This window comes from Cyprinodon variegatus, unplaced genomic scaffold (genome assembly GCF_000732505.1).
Source record: "Cyprinodon variegatus isolate N-32 unplaced genomic scaffold, C_variegatus-1.0 Scaffold1089, whole genome shotgun sequence".
Taxonomy (NCBI): Eukaryota; Metazoa; Chordata; class Actinopteri; order Cyprinodontiformes; family Cyprinodontidae; genus Cyprinodon; species Cyprinodon variegatus.
Genome location: NW_015151542.1, coordinates 100,466 through 118,458, shown reverse-complemented (window position 1 = coordinate 118,458; position 17,993 = coordinate 100,466). Strand labels below are relative to the sequence as shown.

General features: G+C 36.9%; 1 protein-coding gene across 1 annotated transcript in view; it reads left to right on the top strand.

The window, feature by feature from the left end:
• LOC107101369 (serine/threonine-protein kinase DCLK2-like) overlaps positions 1 to 17,594 on the top strand; it is a 33,902-nt gene extending 16,308 nt beyond the window's left edge. The window contains exons 4-16 of the mRNA XM_015400257.1: positions 7,343 to 7,469; positions 8,802 to 8,927; positions 9,800 to 9,888; positions 10,689 to 10,758; positions 11,047 to 11,152; positions 11,403 to 11,460; positions 11,631 to 11,750; positions 12,498 to 12,644; positions 12,751 to 12,884; positions 14,793 to 14,870; positions 15,146 to 15,242; positions 16,253 to 16,333; positions 16,440 to 17,594. Coding sequence (XP_015255743.1) covers positions 7,343 to 7,469; positions 8,802 to 8,927; positions 9,800 to 9,888; positions 10,689 to 10,758; positions 11,047 to 11,152; positions 11,403 to 11,460; positions 11,631 to 11,750; positions 12,498 to 12,644; positions 12,751 to 12,884; positions 14,793 to 14,870; positions 15,146 to 15,242; positions 16,253 to 16,333; positions 16,440 to 16,565 — 1,359 coding nt within the window. The 3' untranslated portion in view covers positions 16,566 to 17,594. The remainder of the gene's footprint in view (positions 1 to 7,342; positions 7,470 to 8,801; positions 8,928 to 9,799; positions 9,889 to 10,688; positions 10,759 to 11,046; positions 11,153 to 11,402; positions 11,461 to 11,630; positions 11,751 to 12,497; positions 12,645 to 12,750; positions 12,885 to 14,792; positions 14,871 to 15,145; positions 15,243 to 16,252; positions 16,334 to 16,439) is intronic.
• Positions 17,595 to 17,993: the final 399 nt, after the last annotated feature.

Sequence of the window (17,993 nt, the reverse complement as noted above, 5' to 3'; positions counted from 1 at the left end):
AAACTGATGACAAGATGGAGCGAGGACCCCCTAGTTATATATATTGTATGAAATTGTGTTACAGTATATCAACCTGGTTCTATAGTGACTCTATTACAGATGGAGTAATGTAATGAAAGTAATTTCTCCCTGGGATTATTAAAGTATCTCTGATTCTGGTTCCTGGTTGATGGGACAGGTGTTGTGAATGAAACGGTGTCCAGCTTGAAAGAGCTCCTGTGTGTCGCTGAATGTGTGCATTGATGATTGAAAGACATCTTCTGCTTCCATTTATCTGTTTACTACAGTGTGTTGAATTCATGTTAATGTGGATTTAAAGACATTTCAATTCAGGAGGGAATATAAAAAAAAAAAAAAATGAATCAACCAAAAGTTTCGCGACTCCCATGCAGTACCTCCGTGGACCCCCTAGGGGTCACGGACCCCCTGTTGAAGACCTCTGGCCTAAGGAATTGANATCAATTTAGCAGCCATGCCTTGAGATCACTAATTATAATTAATTAGTGATCTCAAGGTTAATATTAGTTAATATTTTCTTTGATTTGTTAATAAAGGTTTCTTTCTGTCTAAATTAAGACTAAAATTTGCCCTAATTTTTTTTTTGTTTGTTTAAATGGAGAAAGAGAAACATTAGCCTAAGGCAGGGGTCTTCAACGTTTTCCAGGCCAAGGACCCCCAAACTGATGACAAGATGGAACGAGGACCCCCTAGTTATACTGTATATATTGTATGAAATTATGTTACAGTATATCAACCTGGTCCTATAGTGACTCTATTACAGATGGAGTAATGTAACGAAAGTAATTTCACCCTGGGATTATTAAAGTATTTCTGATTCTGGTTCCTGGTTGATGGGACAGGTGTTGTGAATGAAACGGTGCCCAGCTTGAAAGAGCTCCTGTGTGTCGCTGAATGTGAGCATTGGTGATTGAAAGACATCTTCTGCCTCCATTTATCTGTTTACTACAGTGTGTTGAATTCATGTTAATGTGGATTTAAAGACATTTCAATTCAGGAGGGAATATAAAAAAAATGAATCAACCAAAAGTTTCACGACCCTCATGCAGTACCTCCGCGGACCCCCAAGGGGTCACGGACCCCCTGTTGAAGACCTCTGGTCTAAGGAATTGACAAAAAAAACCAAAAAAAAACTGGCAGCACATATCTGGGATCTGCCAGAATGATGTCAGAATAATCCAGCAGCATCAACCAAAAAAAAATCCTGTATGGATTGATTGTAATAGGAGAGCATTCAGGTAGAATTATTGGTGAATGTTTTGTCTACCAGTAATCCAACTCTAAACATTTAGAGTTCTCCTGTGAGGCAGATATATTACCACTGAGGGGCATATTTAGTCTGCGGACCTTAGTTTTGCTGAATGAGCTCTCAGAGAAAGTGGTTTGAAGACTTAGAGACTGAATAGTTATGGAGGCCCTTCTTTTTAAATCTTTGTTTGTTTAACCTTTAAAAACTTACATCATACCTCACAAAAATGCACTATTAAATGTTGGCCTTCACTAATTGTTCCAATAAAATCCATGGATTGAACTGAATGTTGTTAGAACCTGATAAAATATCTAAGAGCTTTATCTAGTGTGGATCATTCTGTAACACACTGTATTACTGTAGCCGTTTGTGTCTCTAGTAGGGCTGAAAAAAAATAATCGGATTAATCACAATTAATTGATTATTGGATCAATATCGTCAACTAATTTTGTAATCAATTAATTGTTAACTGGAGTGTAGGACTCTAAAACGTGTCCTTAGCTCACAGAGCAACCCATATAGAGCAGTAATTATAGCAAAATTGTAAAAGGAAATATATAAACATTTTGCATTTAAGATAAAAAAAATCTTTTTTTGTCTATCAATATGCTCTATCCATAACTCCTCAAGCAGAAATGTTTTAGTTTATTCTGGTTAATTACGTAAAAAGTCTTCTTTAAGGAATCTTTTGCTATCCGATTATTAATCAGTGAATTGAAAAAATAATTGACAGATTAATCGATTTGCAAAATAATCATTAGTTGCAGCCCTGGTCTCTAGTAGCCTTAGAAGTATCAACCACTTTCAAGTCATTTTCTAAATTATATTTCTTAGTTATTATTGTACTTTATAAAAAGTTTGGTCATCTTTAAAAATCAAATGACTGAAAAGCACAGTGGATGCTGACCACTTTCCCTCGTATTCTGTCAGGTTTGATCATTTTCACATCTGATAGATGATTTATTGGTTCGTTAATAACCAATTAGTTTCCCCCACATGAGAAATGAGATCAGCTAAAACCTGCTTTGCAGCAGCGGCCTCTGCTTAGCAGTGCCTTTCTAACCTCCTCACCTCGGTGCTCAGCCTCAGAATGATGAACTCATCACTTATTTCTCATTCAGTGCTTATTGGGCCGTTATTTTCTAAAGCCTTTACCCATAAAAGAGCGACTTATCTAACTCAGCGGAGTAAAACATTGTAAAATCAAACAGAACTTGATTAGAAATTAATGAATCAACACTCAGACTTGTTAGATTTGCATAATTTACCGACATCTGTACTGCATTTCTCAAAACCAATGAAGCAGAAAAATGATTTAATTATCTCATATTTTCTTTTATTGTGCAAACTTCCAGCTTATTAAATGACAGTATGTTATTATTGTATTTAAATCCTGTCCTCCAAAGGAATAACTGCGGCCTGATTAAAGTAATTTCACTGTTTCTGTTGTGTTTTAGTCCTTATTAAGAAAGATGACGGCGATAAAGAAGCTTAGATGAAGTGAAATCGAACAACAGTAGCTAAGTTCTATCAATCAGAAGGCAGAAATCAAATTAGAGGACATTACAGAGATTAGTTCTCTAAAGAAGGTTGTGGCTCTAATTTACAGTTTAAGGTCAAGCTGTGGAGTTTGGAGCTTAGAGTTTGAGAACTGCAGCAGTCAGCTAAAGTTTAGGTGTTAAACACACTCTGAATATGCTCTGATCCGCTCTGCAGCTCTTCTGACTACTTGTATTGGTTTGAGGATTTAAACTTATCACACACCGACTGGCAGAGCTATTTTTAACCGACACACCAGTTTTTATTTTTTTTAAGTCATATCAGCGAGTCGGACGAGACAATCAGAGCAGAGAGCTGAAGGAAAGCAGAGACAGCAGAAAGCTCATCAGGGCGCCGCTCTGACTGTTGATGTCGATGCAACCTCCACTTAAAAGGATAGTAAAAACAACTTTTACTGCCTTCAAAATAAAAGCATCAGTGGCTACAGTCTTGCAGCAGTCGTTTGGTTTCAGCTATAAAATCTCTGTTCAAATTAAAACCTTGCTGTAGAAGCTCTCATACGCCTGCATGCAATAAAAAGTACAATTCAGCTGTTAAAGTTTTTTGTGCAGCTTGCAGTTTTGCATGTATTTAAATCTTAATGGAGGCTTTCTGAAATGGAAATATTTGACATGCAAAGCTAGAGAATGATTGTAGATGTAGTTGCTTTGAATTAATAGGGATTTGGTAGGATTTACTTTGTACAGAAATCAATGTTCCTCTCATGATGTCATTTTGCTGCTAAGGGTTTAACCGCATCTGTACTATTATATATGAAATGGATTTAAATCAGCAATAATTAATATAAAACTGTAACCCCTATAGTTAGGGAACAAAAACAAATATATATGGGACAACTGGGATGGTTATGAGGGACAATGCGGGACAGACGCAGCTTTTTCATCTCTTTTTGGTGTTGCTTTACAAAAAGCTCCCTGAGAATCACCTTCCACTGACCTTACCCAGTTATAAACGCTTCCGGTCTTTGTTGTGGCTTCATTTTTTTTCCTTCGATGATAGTTTCCATCATATTTTGTACAAAAAGCCGTTTAATATCCAGTTTGAAGAGCATCATAACTGCAGCTCTTCTTTTGTTTGCAGGAAATTCTTTTTATTTTATTTGACCAAATCGTATTAAAAATGCAAATCTGGACATCTGGTCTCCCTAGAAGTTGTCTATTTTTTAGTATTTTAGCAAATTAATACAAATGCGGTCCAAGCAAAATCAGTTGAATGAAACTATTGCAGCAGCTAATTGATCAAAGTTGGGTTAAAATCCTAATCAACCATAGTTTGGTTTTCCTTGTTTTAAAAGGAAGGCTTTTACCTTTCAAATTAAAACCTTAAACAAATTTCTTTGATCATTTAGTTTTATCCTAAATGTAAACAAAATATTCTCCTCTCACGTTAATCCCACTCTTTTTTTTTTTTGCATAATCAGCCAAACGGAAGGAAAAATTCATACAAAGGTTTTCTCTATTTTAATGTGGGATTTTTATTTTGAAGGTCTTAGGACCTATTGAAGCTTTTATTCTGTCGGTCTCAGATGGGTGCTGCAAGGGCAAAGTGAGTGTGTGTGTGATTGTTAGGTTTGTTTGGAGAGGAAAGCCATCTCTCGCCCTGCGGCACGGTCACCATAGTAACCACTCCTCTTGTAACAGCCGAACATGAATGTCAGCTCCAGTTCCGGCATTGTTGGGTGTTCCTGTTTCCATGGAAACAACTGCTTTAACATCCATTCCAATTCAATGAAAACTTTATTTGCCTCCAAAGGGTAATTTAAGGTCACAGCAAAGCAGTGAAAGGAGACACTGCAAATCCAAAGAAATCTGATGCACAACGTTTGAACCCACAATTTTATACAGAAACTTATGCACACATACATGTAAGAGCATACATGTAATAATAAGAGTGAGGAAGAAGTACAGCTTTAGGAACAATAGTGGCCCTCCTTCCCACGGAGGCCTGGGAGCAAATAACCTGAGTTCTTATTGTAGCTCCGAGGGTGTTTGCATCCATATCTTCACGTCTAAAAGCATCTCATTGTATTTCTGCAAACACTGCCAAGTCTCCGCTAAAATCCACAACCCAGAATAACTCCTCACATGATGCCAGACAAGAGATGTTTATGTTTTCACAGGTTTATTTCATCCCCTGAGATGCTGTGAGGTTAATGTTTTAACTGAAATGCAGTCGGATCAAAGTACCAAACATGGAGACTTTAATCCACAGCTTTGAAAACTGAACCCGGGTTATAATTAAGTTCTTTTGGAAGGGCTGCTGTATAGACTGGAGACTAATATAATCCCTTTATTCTCTGGGGAAGTTTAAGGTTAGCTTCTATTTTAAACATTGGGAATAATAGTTTTTTTTTAACTACATAACAATTTACTTTAGAAGCTGATCTAATATTAATATCTCAAGCAAAGGAGGAAGAGTTTGGCTCATTTATGCTATTGCTTTTATGTTGGAAAACCTCAAAAGGACTCATTTCACAATTAACTGTCTAACCGAGCACAGAGCTGTAGTCTGTTTATTGATAAAAGAGTTTTTAACTTAATTTTTGTGGAAAAAAATATGAACCAAGTCATCATTTTTGAAGTATTGGAATCAAAATTAGATGTAATTTGTGGAAAAGGGGTATTGATCGCATACAGTATATACACATGCACACGGTATATATACAGGTATATGTATTTTCAAGTTTTTCATGCCCATAGAAGGACATTTTGACTCATTAAAGCTGAGTCAGATTGGATGCAGAGCTCATCTATGTGATTTAGGACTGGACTCTGATCTATCATGTGAATGAGCTGTGATCTGAGCCCTTCTATTGTAGCTCAAAGTCTAGGTTTTACCATCTACACTGCAAATGTCTTAAATTAAGTGTATTTACCCTTAATCTGAGCAGGTAAATGAGATGATTTACCAATGGAATTAGTATTTTTACTCTTAAAATAAGCTGTCTAGTAGGCTTGTCCCAATCCGATCCACGTATTGGATCGGGACGCCGATATTGGCAAAAAAATGCTTATCGGCAAAGCATGTAAAATGCCGATCCAAACTGCCGATCCAGTTTTTAAAAAAAAATCCGGTCCGTATTTTCCAGTTTCGCCGATTGAAACGATCCATTCCACTTTTTTGCGCCGGTGTTTCCCTGTTTTGGATTTTTATTAAAACTTACAGTAATACTTGCACCTTTAACTGTTTACGGTTTTACTGTTCACTGTGCAATTTCAGATTGCTATTCATAATTTTGTCCAGTTTGTGTTTANCCAGTATCGGTATCGGATCGGAAGTCCAAAAACAATATCGGTATCGGATCGGAAGTGCAAAAACCTGGATCGGGACATCTCTACTATCTAGATATTATGCACTTGAAATAAGACAATGCAATTGTTTTTTTTCTTGTTTAAAGTGTAAATTGTCTTGTTCAATTGGCAAAGTGTCTCACTTCAATCCTTAATTCAAGAAAACATGCACTCATTTTAAGAAAAAATGACTTATTTAGATTCCTCTATCAATAATGTTTCATATTTTGGCCAAAACGTTTCGTTTTTTAGACTTTATTTCTAGGTAGCACATTAAAGGGCACTTTTTTAGTTTTGTTCAATCTCAATCATGCACATTTTTGTTTTTGTCATGAGAAATCCAGAGGAAATACAATTTGTGGTTTTAAAGTGACAAAATAAATGGAAGAAAAATCTGAAACAATTAATCAATAGATTGGTGGAAAAGGTCGACTTCTAACTTGATAATTAAACCGAACCGGCTAGATTAATGGGACACAGGCTCTAAAACACGACATTTCTTAAGAGAAAAACTTGATTACAGTATACTTATATAGATCACTCCCATATATTTATTTTACTTGATTTAGAATGCTCTAAGAAGTGTCTTTTCCACTTATTTTGAAATGTTAATTCTCTAAAAATACACTGAAAAAAAGAATGCAACGTTTTTGGCATTTACTTAATCATATTTAGTTACTTTAACACAATTGTTTCATGCTAGCAGGATAGGACAATTGTGTTAAAGTAACTAAATATGAGTAAGTAAATGTCAAAAGCGGTTGCATTATTTCTTTCAGTGTACCTCATAGACTAATTGATTAATAGAAATATATTCAGTAGATTAATTGATACTAAAATAATTAATAGCCCTACATTTCAAAAGGCCTGATTAGTTTATACAGCAGTGAATGAACTGTGCAGCAGCTTCACATCCACCTGTTTAATCCCCTTCTTTCATTCGTCTGCTGATCCCGCTGTTCTCCTCGTCTCTCCCAGCTTTTCTCTCCCTCCCTGTTTGCTTCGTCTCTGCATAAATGTGGGACATGTTGATGAACACTTTGTACTTAATCCTCAAGACAGTCCTCAGACAGCCCTTTGTGTTTGTTGCTGCCTGTCAGAGGCTGCTGAGGAGCTGTCAGCTGCAGACATGGTTTAAATATTCCCATCTGTCCTCTCCACACTCACAAACACCCCTCAGTCACTGAATATACTGTACATCTGTGGGTTTTCTCTTTTTGTGCAGCTGACCTGTCTGCAGGATTTCTTCGGGGATGACGACGTGTTCATGGCGTGCGGTCCGGAGAAGTTTCGGTACGCTCAGGACGACTTTGTGCTCACGCATTCTGGGAAAACGGCAGCCTTCGTCAGCGGTAAGACGACATAACAGAAGTTCAGTGGAACATTTTCACCTCCACTTTTACTACTTTTTTAAATGTATTTGAATGCATCTTCTGCTGAAAATATGGTTGTGTCTCAGTGTTGCTCTGTGGAAAGTGCACAGTGGGAAGTATAGTAAGGCGCATATAAACTGCAGCTTAAAATGCATCAAACTTTTTTTTTTTTTTTTATTGCAGTTGTTCCCATTTTTATCCTTTTTTTTTTTTTGTTAGCCGCTCTTTGGATTACAAGAAAGTTTCACAATTTTTCCAGCAGTTAAACAACGAAAAGCTAATATCCTTTAAATCACAAAACATCCTCCAATAAAATGGTATTCATTTTCAATTTATCATTTTTTTTGTACCGTGCAATATCATTTAATATTGCTATCAGTAAATTTAAAAATAAATACCCTCCTTTTGTACTATAATCCTCCCAGAAATTCCACAACACATCCATTATGGGAACCTCTAAACTTCAATACATTTCTCAGATATTATACTAAAAAAACAAGATTTTCTGCAAACAGGATCATTATTTACACTTTAAATGATACCTTAAAAGATTTAGTTTCTAAATTAGTGCCCAAAGTGTCCAAAACATCATCATTCTGCTGTGATTGTTCACATTTAAAAGAAATATGTTTTACTGCAACAGTTTAATTCTGAAAATGTCCCCTTTTAATTCAAAGGAATTTTAAAAAATTATTCTTTTCCACAAAATCAACAGTATCAACGCCCTATTTTTAATTTAGTTTTTGCATTTCTAAGATGCTCAACATGTATAGAGTATTTGATCCATCCCTTCCTGTTTCTCTGGGTGTAATTGATCCTGACATACAGCTACTTCTTGCCACTGTACAAAATGGGAAAGACGAGTTAAAATACAGTTTAAAATAAAGAAATGTTGACCATAAATAACGGAACTAAAGATGTGGATCTGCTGCCAGAGCAACAGGTATACAAGTTTAAATCAGCTGGAACCGTGAGAAACAAGCCTGGATGAGAACCCAGGTTAATTTTATTGTTGCCTTAAAGTCTTATTTAAACAGGGGGGATTAAATGTGCAAAAAGAAGCATAAAGACAATATTTTTCATATGTATTTACAAATAATGAATGCTTAAAAGTCCAGAAGTATTCTTAATCAAATAGAGCTAGCTACACATGTAAATCTGCTGACCTGATCATCTGTAGAATATCTTTGTGTGTTTATACCAAAAATACTCCCAGCAGCTGCTGCCAACAGAGCAGAATCTGTTTGCTGCCAGACGTTTATCTTTCACTGATCTCTGCTTTTGCATTATACTAATATGATTCCCCTGCAGAATGCAGGACCAAATCGACTCGTCCAGCGGCTCCTCAGAAAACTCCAAAGACTCCCAGCAGCTCTGGCTTTACCTCCTCCAGGACTCCTCCTAAAGGTCTGTCCAGGACAAAGTCACCTGGTTCAGGTAGGAAGCCTTGTTATAGTAGATGTTTCTATCTGTCTGGGTTTCCTTCTCATGAATGGGGCTTTATCTTAAAAGCTGCAGGGCTCTTTGTGTTTTTAGTTTTTTTAGATGTTTGGAAGGTAGAAAGATGAATGAGATTCTTTTCTAGCCCTAAATGTGGTTAATTTAATAACCCAAGTTCAGTGTTTGAAGACTTGCAGCATGAAAATAAAAATGAATTTATGGAAAAATAAGAACAATTCTGACTGCAGCTGAGATTTGATCTACTGTTACTGTGTGGAAATATGAGTAAAGTGGGAGGTTATTGATATCCATCCATCCATCCATCCATCCATCCATCCATCCATCCATCCCTCCGTCCGTCAGTCCGTCCATCCATCCATCCATCCATCCATCCCTCCGTCCGTCAGTCCGTCCATCCNTCCATCCCTCCGTCCGTCAGTCCGTCCATCCATCCATCCATCCATCCATCCCTCCGTCCGTCAGTCCGTCCATCCATCCATCCATCCATCCATCCATCCATCCCTCCGTCCGTCCGTCCATCCATCCATCCATCCATCCATCCATCCATCCATCCATCCATCCATCCATCCATCCATCCATCCATCCCTCCGTCCGTCAGTCCATCCATCCATCCATCCATCCATCCATCCATCCCTCCGTCCGTCCATCCATCCATCCATCCATCCATTCATCCATCCATCCATCGATGCATCCATCCCTCCTGTCCGTCAGTCAGTCCGTCCATCCATCCGTCCGTCCGTCCGTCCGTCCATCCATCCATCCATCCATCCGTCCATCCATCCATTATCTAGCTGATATTTTAGCGGAAGAGATTACGATCAGTTTTTCCTCTTTTTTCCTTCTCGTAGGGAACGAGGCGTCAGGATCCCAGTCAGCTGGAAAGTCAAACAGATCCAGTCCATCTCCTACCAGTCCTGGAGCGCGACGCAACTTAAAGGTCAGGATGATGTGTGATCTCCTCATAATCTCTTTATAGTTTCTTTAATAGAATAAAAAGCATAATGAAAAACAGGCTTCACCATAATGTCCTAAAACTAAATTCTTTTGAGATGTTTTTGTCTGAAAAGCTTAATTATACTAAAGCAAACTGTTCCTGTTGAGTCACATGGAACAAACAGCATGCAAAGTAATATATTTCACTGCTGCTGCAGCTGAGTCACAATAAGGGAAACGTTTAAGAAACATGTTGCCTAATTAAAAGATATAAAATCAAATAATTACAGTTAGGAAGCTCAAACTCTGAGTAGTTATGCCTCCTGGTGGCGTCAGTACGTTACTGCAGTTTTCACCCTAGATGGCGACTTTACCTCCTGACAGAAAAACAGGTGCATTAAAATAAAGTATAAAAGTATAATAAAAAGTATAAAATAAAACTTATATGCGAAATATTCTTTGCAAATCTGATATGATATCATATTACTGCTAATAAAACTTCTGAGCCCTCAGTTGTTTTATTACAAAGCTGATGATGTTTTGATAGTTTATAAAGCTACAGGAATATCACCTCATTAAGGCCTTTAAAAAGGTAGCAGATATTTTTCACTAAGAATCTTTGTCTCATTGTTTCAGTGGAAAACTATTCAAACTAGACACGTTTTTTATATTTAAAACGTTTTGAATAAGGAGATGTCTACGTTAACATCACCATCATAGACATGGGCTCTAATAAATTATAGTTAATGAGCCATTTTAATTCCTTACATCTGTTTTCTCTTTCTAACAACCGTCACCCCTCAGATCTCTCCTCGCCGGGCCTCTTCCACGGATGTGAACGGGGAAGCCGAGCAGCCAGACGACGCTGAGGAAGGTTGGTGGTTCTGATTGTATTTTGTGCTAAAAGGTTAATTTACCATTAAGGAATTTGATCTGTCTTTCTTAAGGATCTGATTCTGGAGGCTTAAAAGCTCTGAGTTTAGCTTCTTTTATTCAGACATAAACCCACAAGGATCCAGGAAACACTATGAAAGGAAACATCATTAATAACCTTTGAAACTGCAGAATGTTTGCTCTAATTTTGAGCTTCATGGGGAAACCCTAATTATTCATAAAGCTTATGTGATAAAATGTAAAGATCAAAGTTTCTTCTTTCTTTCAGTGAACGGAAACCGGTCCGTCTCCTCCTCCATCATCAACGAGAAGTACAAGGTGGGGAAAGTGATCGGAGATGGAAACTTTGCTGTGGTGAAGGAATGTGTCGAGAGGTAAACCACCCTGCTAAGAGTTAGAAAATCTATCAAATCGCTTTTTATTAAAATCATTGATTAGAAAAAAACGTTGCTGCACATTTGTCAAACAGGGCTGATATTTTCAATCAATTTTCTCTTTCAAATAACTTTTTATTGCAATATCCTATTGGGGAGAAAGCTTAAAAGATTAAATATACTAATAATTTATCACAACAGGCTATAACAATGTTGTGTTTTTCATTAAACTGACTGGTTTTACCTGCAGGGCGACTGGACAGGAGTACGCGCTGAAGATCATCGACAAAGCTCGCTGCTGTGGGAAGGTAGCCCAGATTTTAAAAAAGTATTCTTCATTGCTCCTACGTAATACTACATCTTTCTAAGAAACAAAAATGTATTTATTATCTTCAGCTTTAGGCAACTATTATCAAAACTGGCGATGATATACATCTCTGAATTGATGGAAACCTGACCATGTGTTTTACACCAACAGGAACACCTAATAGAAAACGAGGTGGCGGTCCTGAGGAGGGTCCGACATCCCAGCATCATTCAGTTAATCGAGGTGGATGAGACGCCCACTCAGCTGTTCCTGGTCATGGAGCTCGTTAAGGTCCATTGATTAAACCTAATAAAATAAATCAGAGCTTTTTCTAAATAGGGGAAAACATGCATGCTTAGATGCTATTAAAGTTTGGACGGCTTTAAATTGTTTAAATGAAGGAAAAACTGAAGTCGTCGTGTTGCTTTTGCTAAATCTGAGTGTGATTTTAGACACTTTAGATATAAGAAGCAGATTAATTCTACTGTAAATAAAAGCTTTTTTTGCCCCGCAGATAAATATCTAATATTAATTCAGTGCTAAACAGACCTGAATTAAAGAAACAGGCCCATGATGTCATTACAACCCATCTAGATATTTGCAGTATGTTTGGGTTGAGCAGATTTCCCTTTCAAATTTAAATTTAGTTATGTTTCACCAGTTTTATCTCTTCTTTTCTCCCTCTGACTCACAAGGAGCCACTAAAGAAAAGATGCTAAACTGGACCTACTATAGCTGCCTAAATGGACCCTATATCTCTCTGATGCTTCGCAGCCTTACTTCCTGTTAACCAATAGCATTAGATCCCTTCTTTTTGTTTGTTTTTTTTGCATAATTGCGATTTTGTTTTTTCAGTTGTGGTTCCAACTCTAGAATGCTCCCTGCAGATAAGACCGGCTACTTTAACTCTAGTTTTTAAGCCTCCTTCAAAAACACTGTTATTTAACCTGAACCGTTGCTGTGTTTTTGCTGTGTTTGAAGGGAAAATACTGCGCTGATGTTTTTTATAGCGATAATTTGTCATGTTCTTTCCTTCAGGGAGGCGATCTTTTTGACGCCATTACCTCCTCCACAAAGTACAGTGAGCGTGACGCCAGCGCCATGGTGTTCAACCTGGCCGGAGCCATCAAGTACCTGCACAGGATGAACATCGTCCACAGAGACATCAAACCAGAGAACCTGTTGGTACAGAAACTTTTTCATCAACCCATTTTCATGTGAATCACTGCTGAAGATATATATATATATATATATATATATATAAAAAACACCAATTGTTTTTTTTCTACAGGTGTGTGAGTATCCTGACGGCACCAAGTCCCTGAAGCTGGGAGATTTTGGTTTGGCGACGGTGGTGGAAGGTCCGCTGTACACCGTCTGTGGCACGCCGACATATGTTGCACCAGAGATCATCGCTGAGACTGGGTGAGACAGTAAAAAAGGATTTATTTCCATAGTTATGTTCATGCAAGTACTCTATTTTTTAGACAATAATAGGTTTTATGAAAATACTACAAATTAGTTGTATTTAAACAAAGATTTCTAATGAATTTCTGCTCCATGTTTCAACATCTTTTATACAAAGCAAATAATTTATAAAGCGGCTTAAAAATAAAACACTTTGATTGTTCCAGTGGAAATGTCATATTTATCCTTTTCATGTATTGGAAACTTGAAAGATTTATTAAAAAAACAAGTTTAATTTAGTATTTTTTACCAGCTGATGCCAGTGTCCTGGTTAACCTTTTAACTCTTTCCGTCTCACTGTTCTAATGAACATTTAGTGTACATATAAATCCTATTCATTTCCACTGATCTAATACGTGAGGCTCTGTTTTCTTTTTTCCTGCAAGATAATCATCTTGGAGATATCAGTGTCTCCTATCAATTTTATGCAGATAATATTCGGCTATTTTGCTTCTTAAAGAAATATGTTTTAATCAAAGGGCTGATTTACTGTCGGCCTAAAAGTAAATATAAGTGGGTTAAGAAATAGTGCCATTAAGCTGAAATCTGAACAGACACAATGTTACATTATTGCCCATGCGTTCATGGTTCCTCTGATCTAAGCCACCAATCTAAAGTTAAAAAAATAAAGTGGGTTTAAAACCATCAAGTCAATGCCCTTTAATGGTCACCTCATTATATGAGGATTACTTTCAAAGTGTCAAAAATGATCTTGAAGTGTTTCTTCTGATCCTATTTAGTGTAATCGGCACAATTTTTGCAGGCTTTTCACATATATGGACTAAAAAATTCTTGATTCCCTTTAACTCTTCCAAATACCTTTGTTCTACATGAGTTACATGAGTCCAAGTCAACTACTATGTTGTCTTCCCTTATCTCTTTACAGTGGAGATATTTTTATATCTAAAGGAAACTTCTTATGCTCTTTTGTACTACATACATTCTTTTTATATTGTCTATTGCGTTTTTATCTTTAATGGCATCTTGCTTTAACTCTGCCTTTTGTACTTTCTACGAGCTATTGCAACCAGAATGTCCCTGAAGGAGTAATCCCAAGGCATAAATAAAGTTGAGTCTAAAGTCTAAAGTTACTCTGAACAGGAAAGACCTTCAGTCACTTCAGGACTTTCACGGACAGTTAGATGTAAATATATGAAGAATAAAGTCGGTTATGAAATAGGAACCGTTAATGTCCAGAGAGATTCACTGTGAGTTAGTTGCTCACACACATGAAAATGTATCACTAATAATCCTTAAAAGTTTAGTTATATATATTTAGATATATTTATTTAAAGATATTTCATTTTTTAAGAGTTGGCTCAACTATTTTTTACAAGATCTATTGCTAAATTAAAATATTAAACTTTTGGCAATTTTTTTTGCAAAACTTTTAAAGCTAAAAACATACATACGGTTAAAATTAGTGAAATGATTCAGCTTTGCTTTTTCTAAGCAACTGAAAACCACATATGGTCTTATTTTAACTGAAATATATTTTTTAGATTGGAGATGAAATATTTCTATTCACTGGAAGAAATTAAATCTAGTCCGTGTATCTCCGGTTGTTTGTTTTATTAATAAAAACGCATATAGAAATGCAATTATTTTTATGCAGATACATTAAAACATGATCAGCCGCAGATAACATCTGGTATAGATTTCTTTTGGGGAAGATTTTATTTTATATAATCTGCTTCAAGACAATACAGCCTTTTTTTTAAATGTTTTATCTAATGTAACTTGGATGAAATGGTTTACCTTGAACTCTCTGTTTTGTACAATCATTTATTTCATGTATTTTGTAATTAAATTAGTTGTTTTGGGTTAATACACAGTTAGGTTGATGTTGTTTCCCTTTGTGTGTAGCTACGGTCTGAAGGTGGACATCTGGGCTGCAGGAGTCATCGCCTACATCCTGCTCTGTGGATTCCCTCCTTTCAGAAGGTCAGCTGTAATTCAGTCAGGAAATTAAAAAAAAAAAATCGACTTTTTATACTGTCTACTGTAGATAATTATGTAGGATCTTTGAATAAATTGTCTGTTTTTATTGTATGTTAAACAGTTTGAACAAATGTTACAGTTCATAGTTGACTCAGTACTATTTATTTGACACTTTAATAAGAACATTGCTTGGATTATAAGTTTTATAGACTTTCTATAGACTATAGACTGTCTTTTAAACTGTTAGTCCTTTAAGGAATTCATTTAACTTTCCTCAGTGAGAATAACGTCCAGGAGGAGCTGTTTGACCAGATCCTCAGAGGGAAACTGGAGTTTCCATCTCCAGACTGGGACACCATCAGCTTATCAGCAAAGGTGATGCACACTCTTTTATTCCTAAATGAACGTTATAACAACATTTTAAACTGTACCGGGATTTGAGCTGATCAGTTTCTTACTTAAATGCACTCAGTTTATTGTGATTTGTTTTTTTTTTGTTGTTTTTTTGTTGCTTTGTAAAATTTCTGTTGATTTACATCTCATTCAGTGTGATTAATATCACCGCAGAAATAAGGAAAGAAATATAATGATCTTATTATTTATTTTGTTTCTGTTTGCATGGTGAACATAAGGAGCAGAAAATAATAAAAAAATGAAAAAAAATAGAAACTTTGATTATACAATAAAACAAGCACATTTTCCTTTATTTAGATGTGAGCTGATAATATTACTTTATTTACTTATTTACTTATTTAGTTTATTACTTTATTCTAAATCCTCAACACGGTAAATTTGACATACTTTCTAAATTTTAAAACATTTCAGCTTGTACATGCCTGGGTGTGTCTAATGCTCTCGCTGGTGAATCGATAAGAGCACCAAGACTTTAATAATTTTATTCTAAGTAAAAAAACACTTAAAAATCTCTGTCTACCAGATTTCATGACATGATGCCAGTTTACAGCTAAAATAAAAAAAACTGAAAACTTTTAGGCAAATTATTGAAATCAGTTTACCTCACTGTCATCAAAGTAAAGTCTCTTTCTTTAAAAATATATCATGAACAAAGAAGCTTTTATAGTATAATAAACGAGTCAATGTAAAGGTTAAATAATCCAGTGTTGCTAACTGTTAGGATCCGGGGCCTTGCCCACCAGAGGGCGCTGTGGATCCATGCCTGGGGAGCTTGGGCTCAGCATGGACAGCTGAACCGGATTGTTGTCTTTCCTGTGTCACCATGCCTGTCTGAACCAAGAACCTGCAGAACCCTGTGTGTTCCAATAAATATTGGACTTTTAATCCTCCCTCTGTGTCTGTGAGTTCTGCATTTGGGCTAGTAAAACCTGCGTTTCGTGACACTAACAGCAACATGATATAATCCTCAGATGCTGATCAGCCAGATGCTGCAGGTGAACGTGGACGCTCGCTTCACTGCTGAGGAGGTCCTCTCTCACCCCTGGGTGACGGTAAGAAACACAAACTGTTTGTGTCACACAGGTGCAGTACTTTGCTACGTGTCATGTCTTCATGGTGGTAGCAGCTCATAAAAGTTATTTTTTATTATTGCTGTAGGATGAGGCACCAGGAGAGCCCAACACTGTGAGCGAACCTGAAGATCACGTCAGCGAAGACGCACAGGAATCAGATCGTGAATCTCCAGTCCTGGAGACCAAACAGGTTCCCTCCCCGCTGGTCTAGCTCACCCCCCCTTTCATTGTGAACCATCCACCCCCCCACTCCAAGACCAACACCATCCAGACTGGAGAACAAGTCTATCCGCTAGGATTCAAATAATCCACGCTTCAAAATCTCCGTTTATCTACCAGAAACCATATTCATATTTTCTGACCTGCTTCTTCTCATCTTTTGGGAAGTAAAACAAATACAAATTAACTTAATGTAATTAAAGCTTCTGGAACAATCTAGAAAAGTTATGTTCCTTTAATAGTGGTGAATACATATCAGGTAACGTCCTCTTAGATATAAACCCGATCAGTGGGTTTAAATCAACAGTTTTTCTGGATTTCTTCCATATATCTACAGTATTTCCTCTCAGCTCTAATCAGAAGTATCAGATAATGTTAAAAATTCAGCCATATCTATGCATCATTTGTTAAATGAAATACCGTATTTTCCAGACTATAAGCGTCTACTTTTTTCCCCACACTTTGAACCATACGGCTCATAGAAGGTGTGGCTTTTCTGGATCTTTCCTAACTGCCAGAGGGGGGGTGTAAAAGTTGAAAATGAAAGAATAACGGGCTAATCTTCATCTTGAACAAAAATATGCAACAGGTACCAATGGCGTAATGACACAACAATAAGAAACATTATCGGGCAACCTTGAGCTTCACAGCTCCCCTCCTCACCCACGCTCTCCCCATTTATCTCCTGGTCACAATCTTTACTCCCTGTAACAGCAACATCTCCTTCTCCCTCTTCGGTTCTTTGAAATAACGTGTTTATTTTGGAAGTTTTTTCCATTTTTCCAGCAGCTCATCTTTCCTTTTTCTTTTCTGGAATCTGCTTTAGTACCTCATTTTGGTAACCATTGTCGCTAACGCATTGTACGAAACGGTTATGGTTTCAGTCAACACTTTGGATTACCCATAATTCCAAGTCGTAGTGTAAAAAATGAAATACTCAAATACATCATTCTCTTAAGATCTTTATTGCGGTTTGAAACATATTATGTGAGTGTATTTTTTACCAACCGTCTAATGAACTATACACAGACCATAGTAGGGGTGGAACGGTTCACAAAATCCACGGTTCGGTTCGGTTCACGGTTTTCGGTTCGGTTCGGTATATGTTGATTGTTAGCCTGACATGTTGGTCATGTTGCTGTTAGCATAAACAAAACGTGTTGCACAATGCTTGCACACTGTTGCACTTTTATCCACAATTTTTCTTTCCGCCGTCATCGTAGGTCACTCTAAATGCAAAGTGGTCCCATACAGCAGACCTATAAAGTGCTGCTGGCGCGTCTTCCAACTCCTGTTCTTTCGCACTCGCCATACCCACACAATTCTCCACAACAAGTGATTTTTTTCCCCTGCTACACCCGGCTACGCTGCTTCGCTTCTTCTTCTTCTTGTTTACTACTGCTGGTTGGCTTTGGTCGCA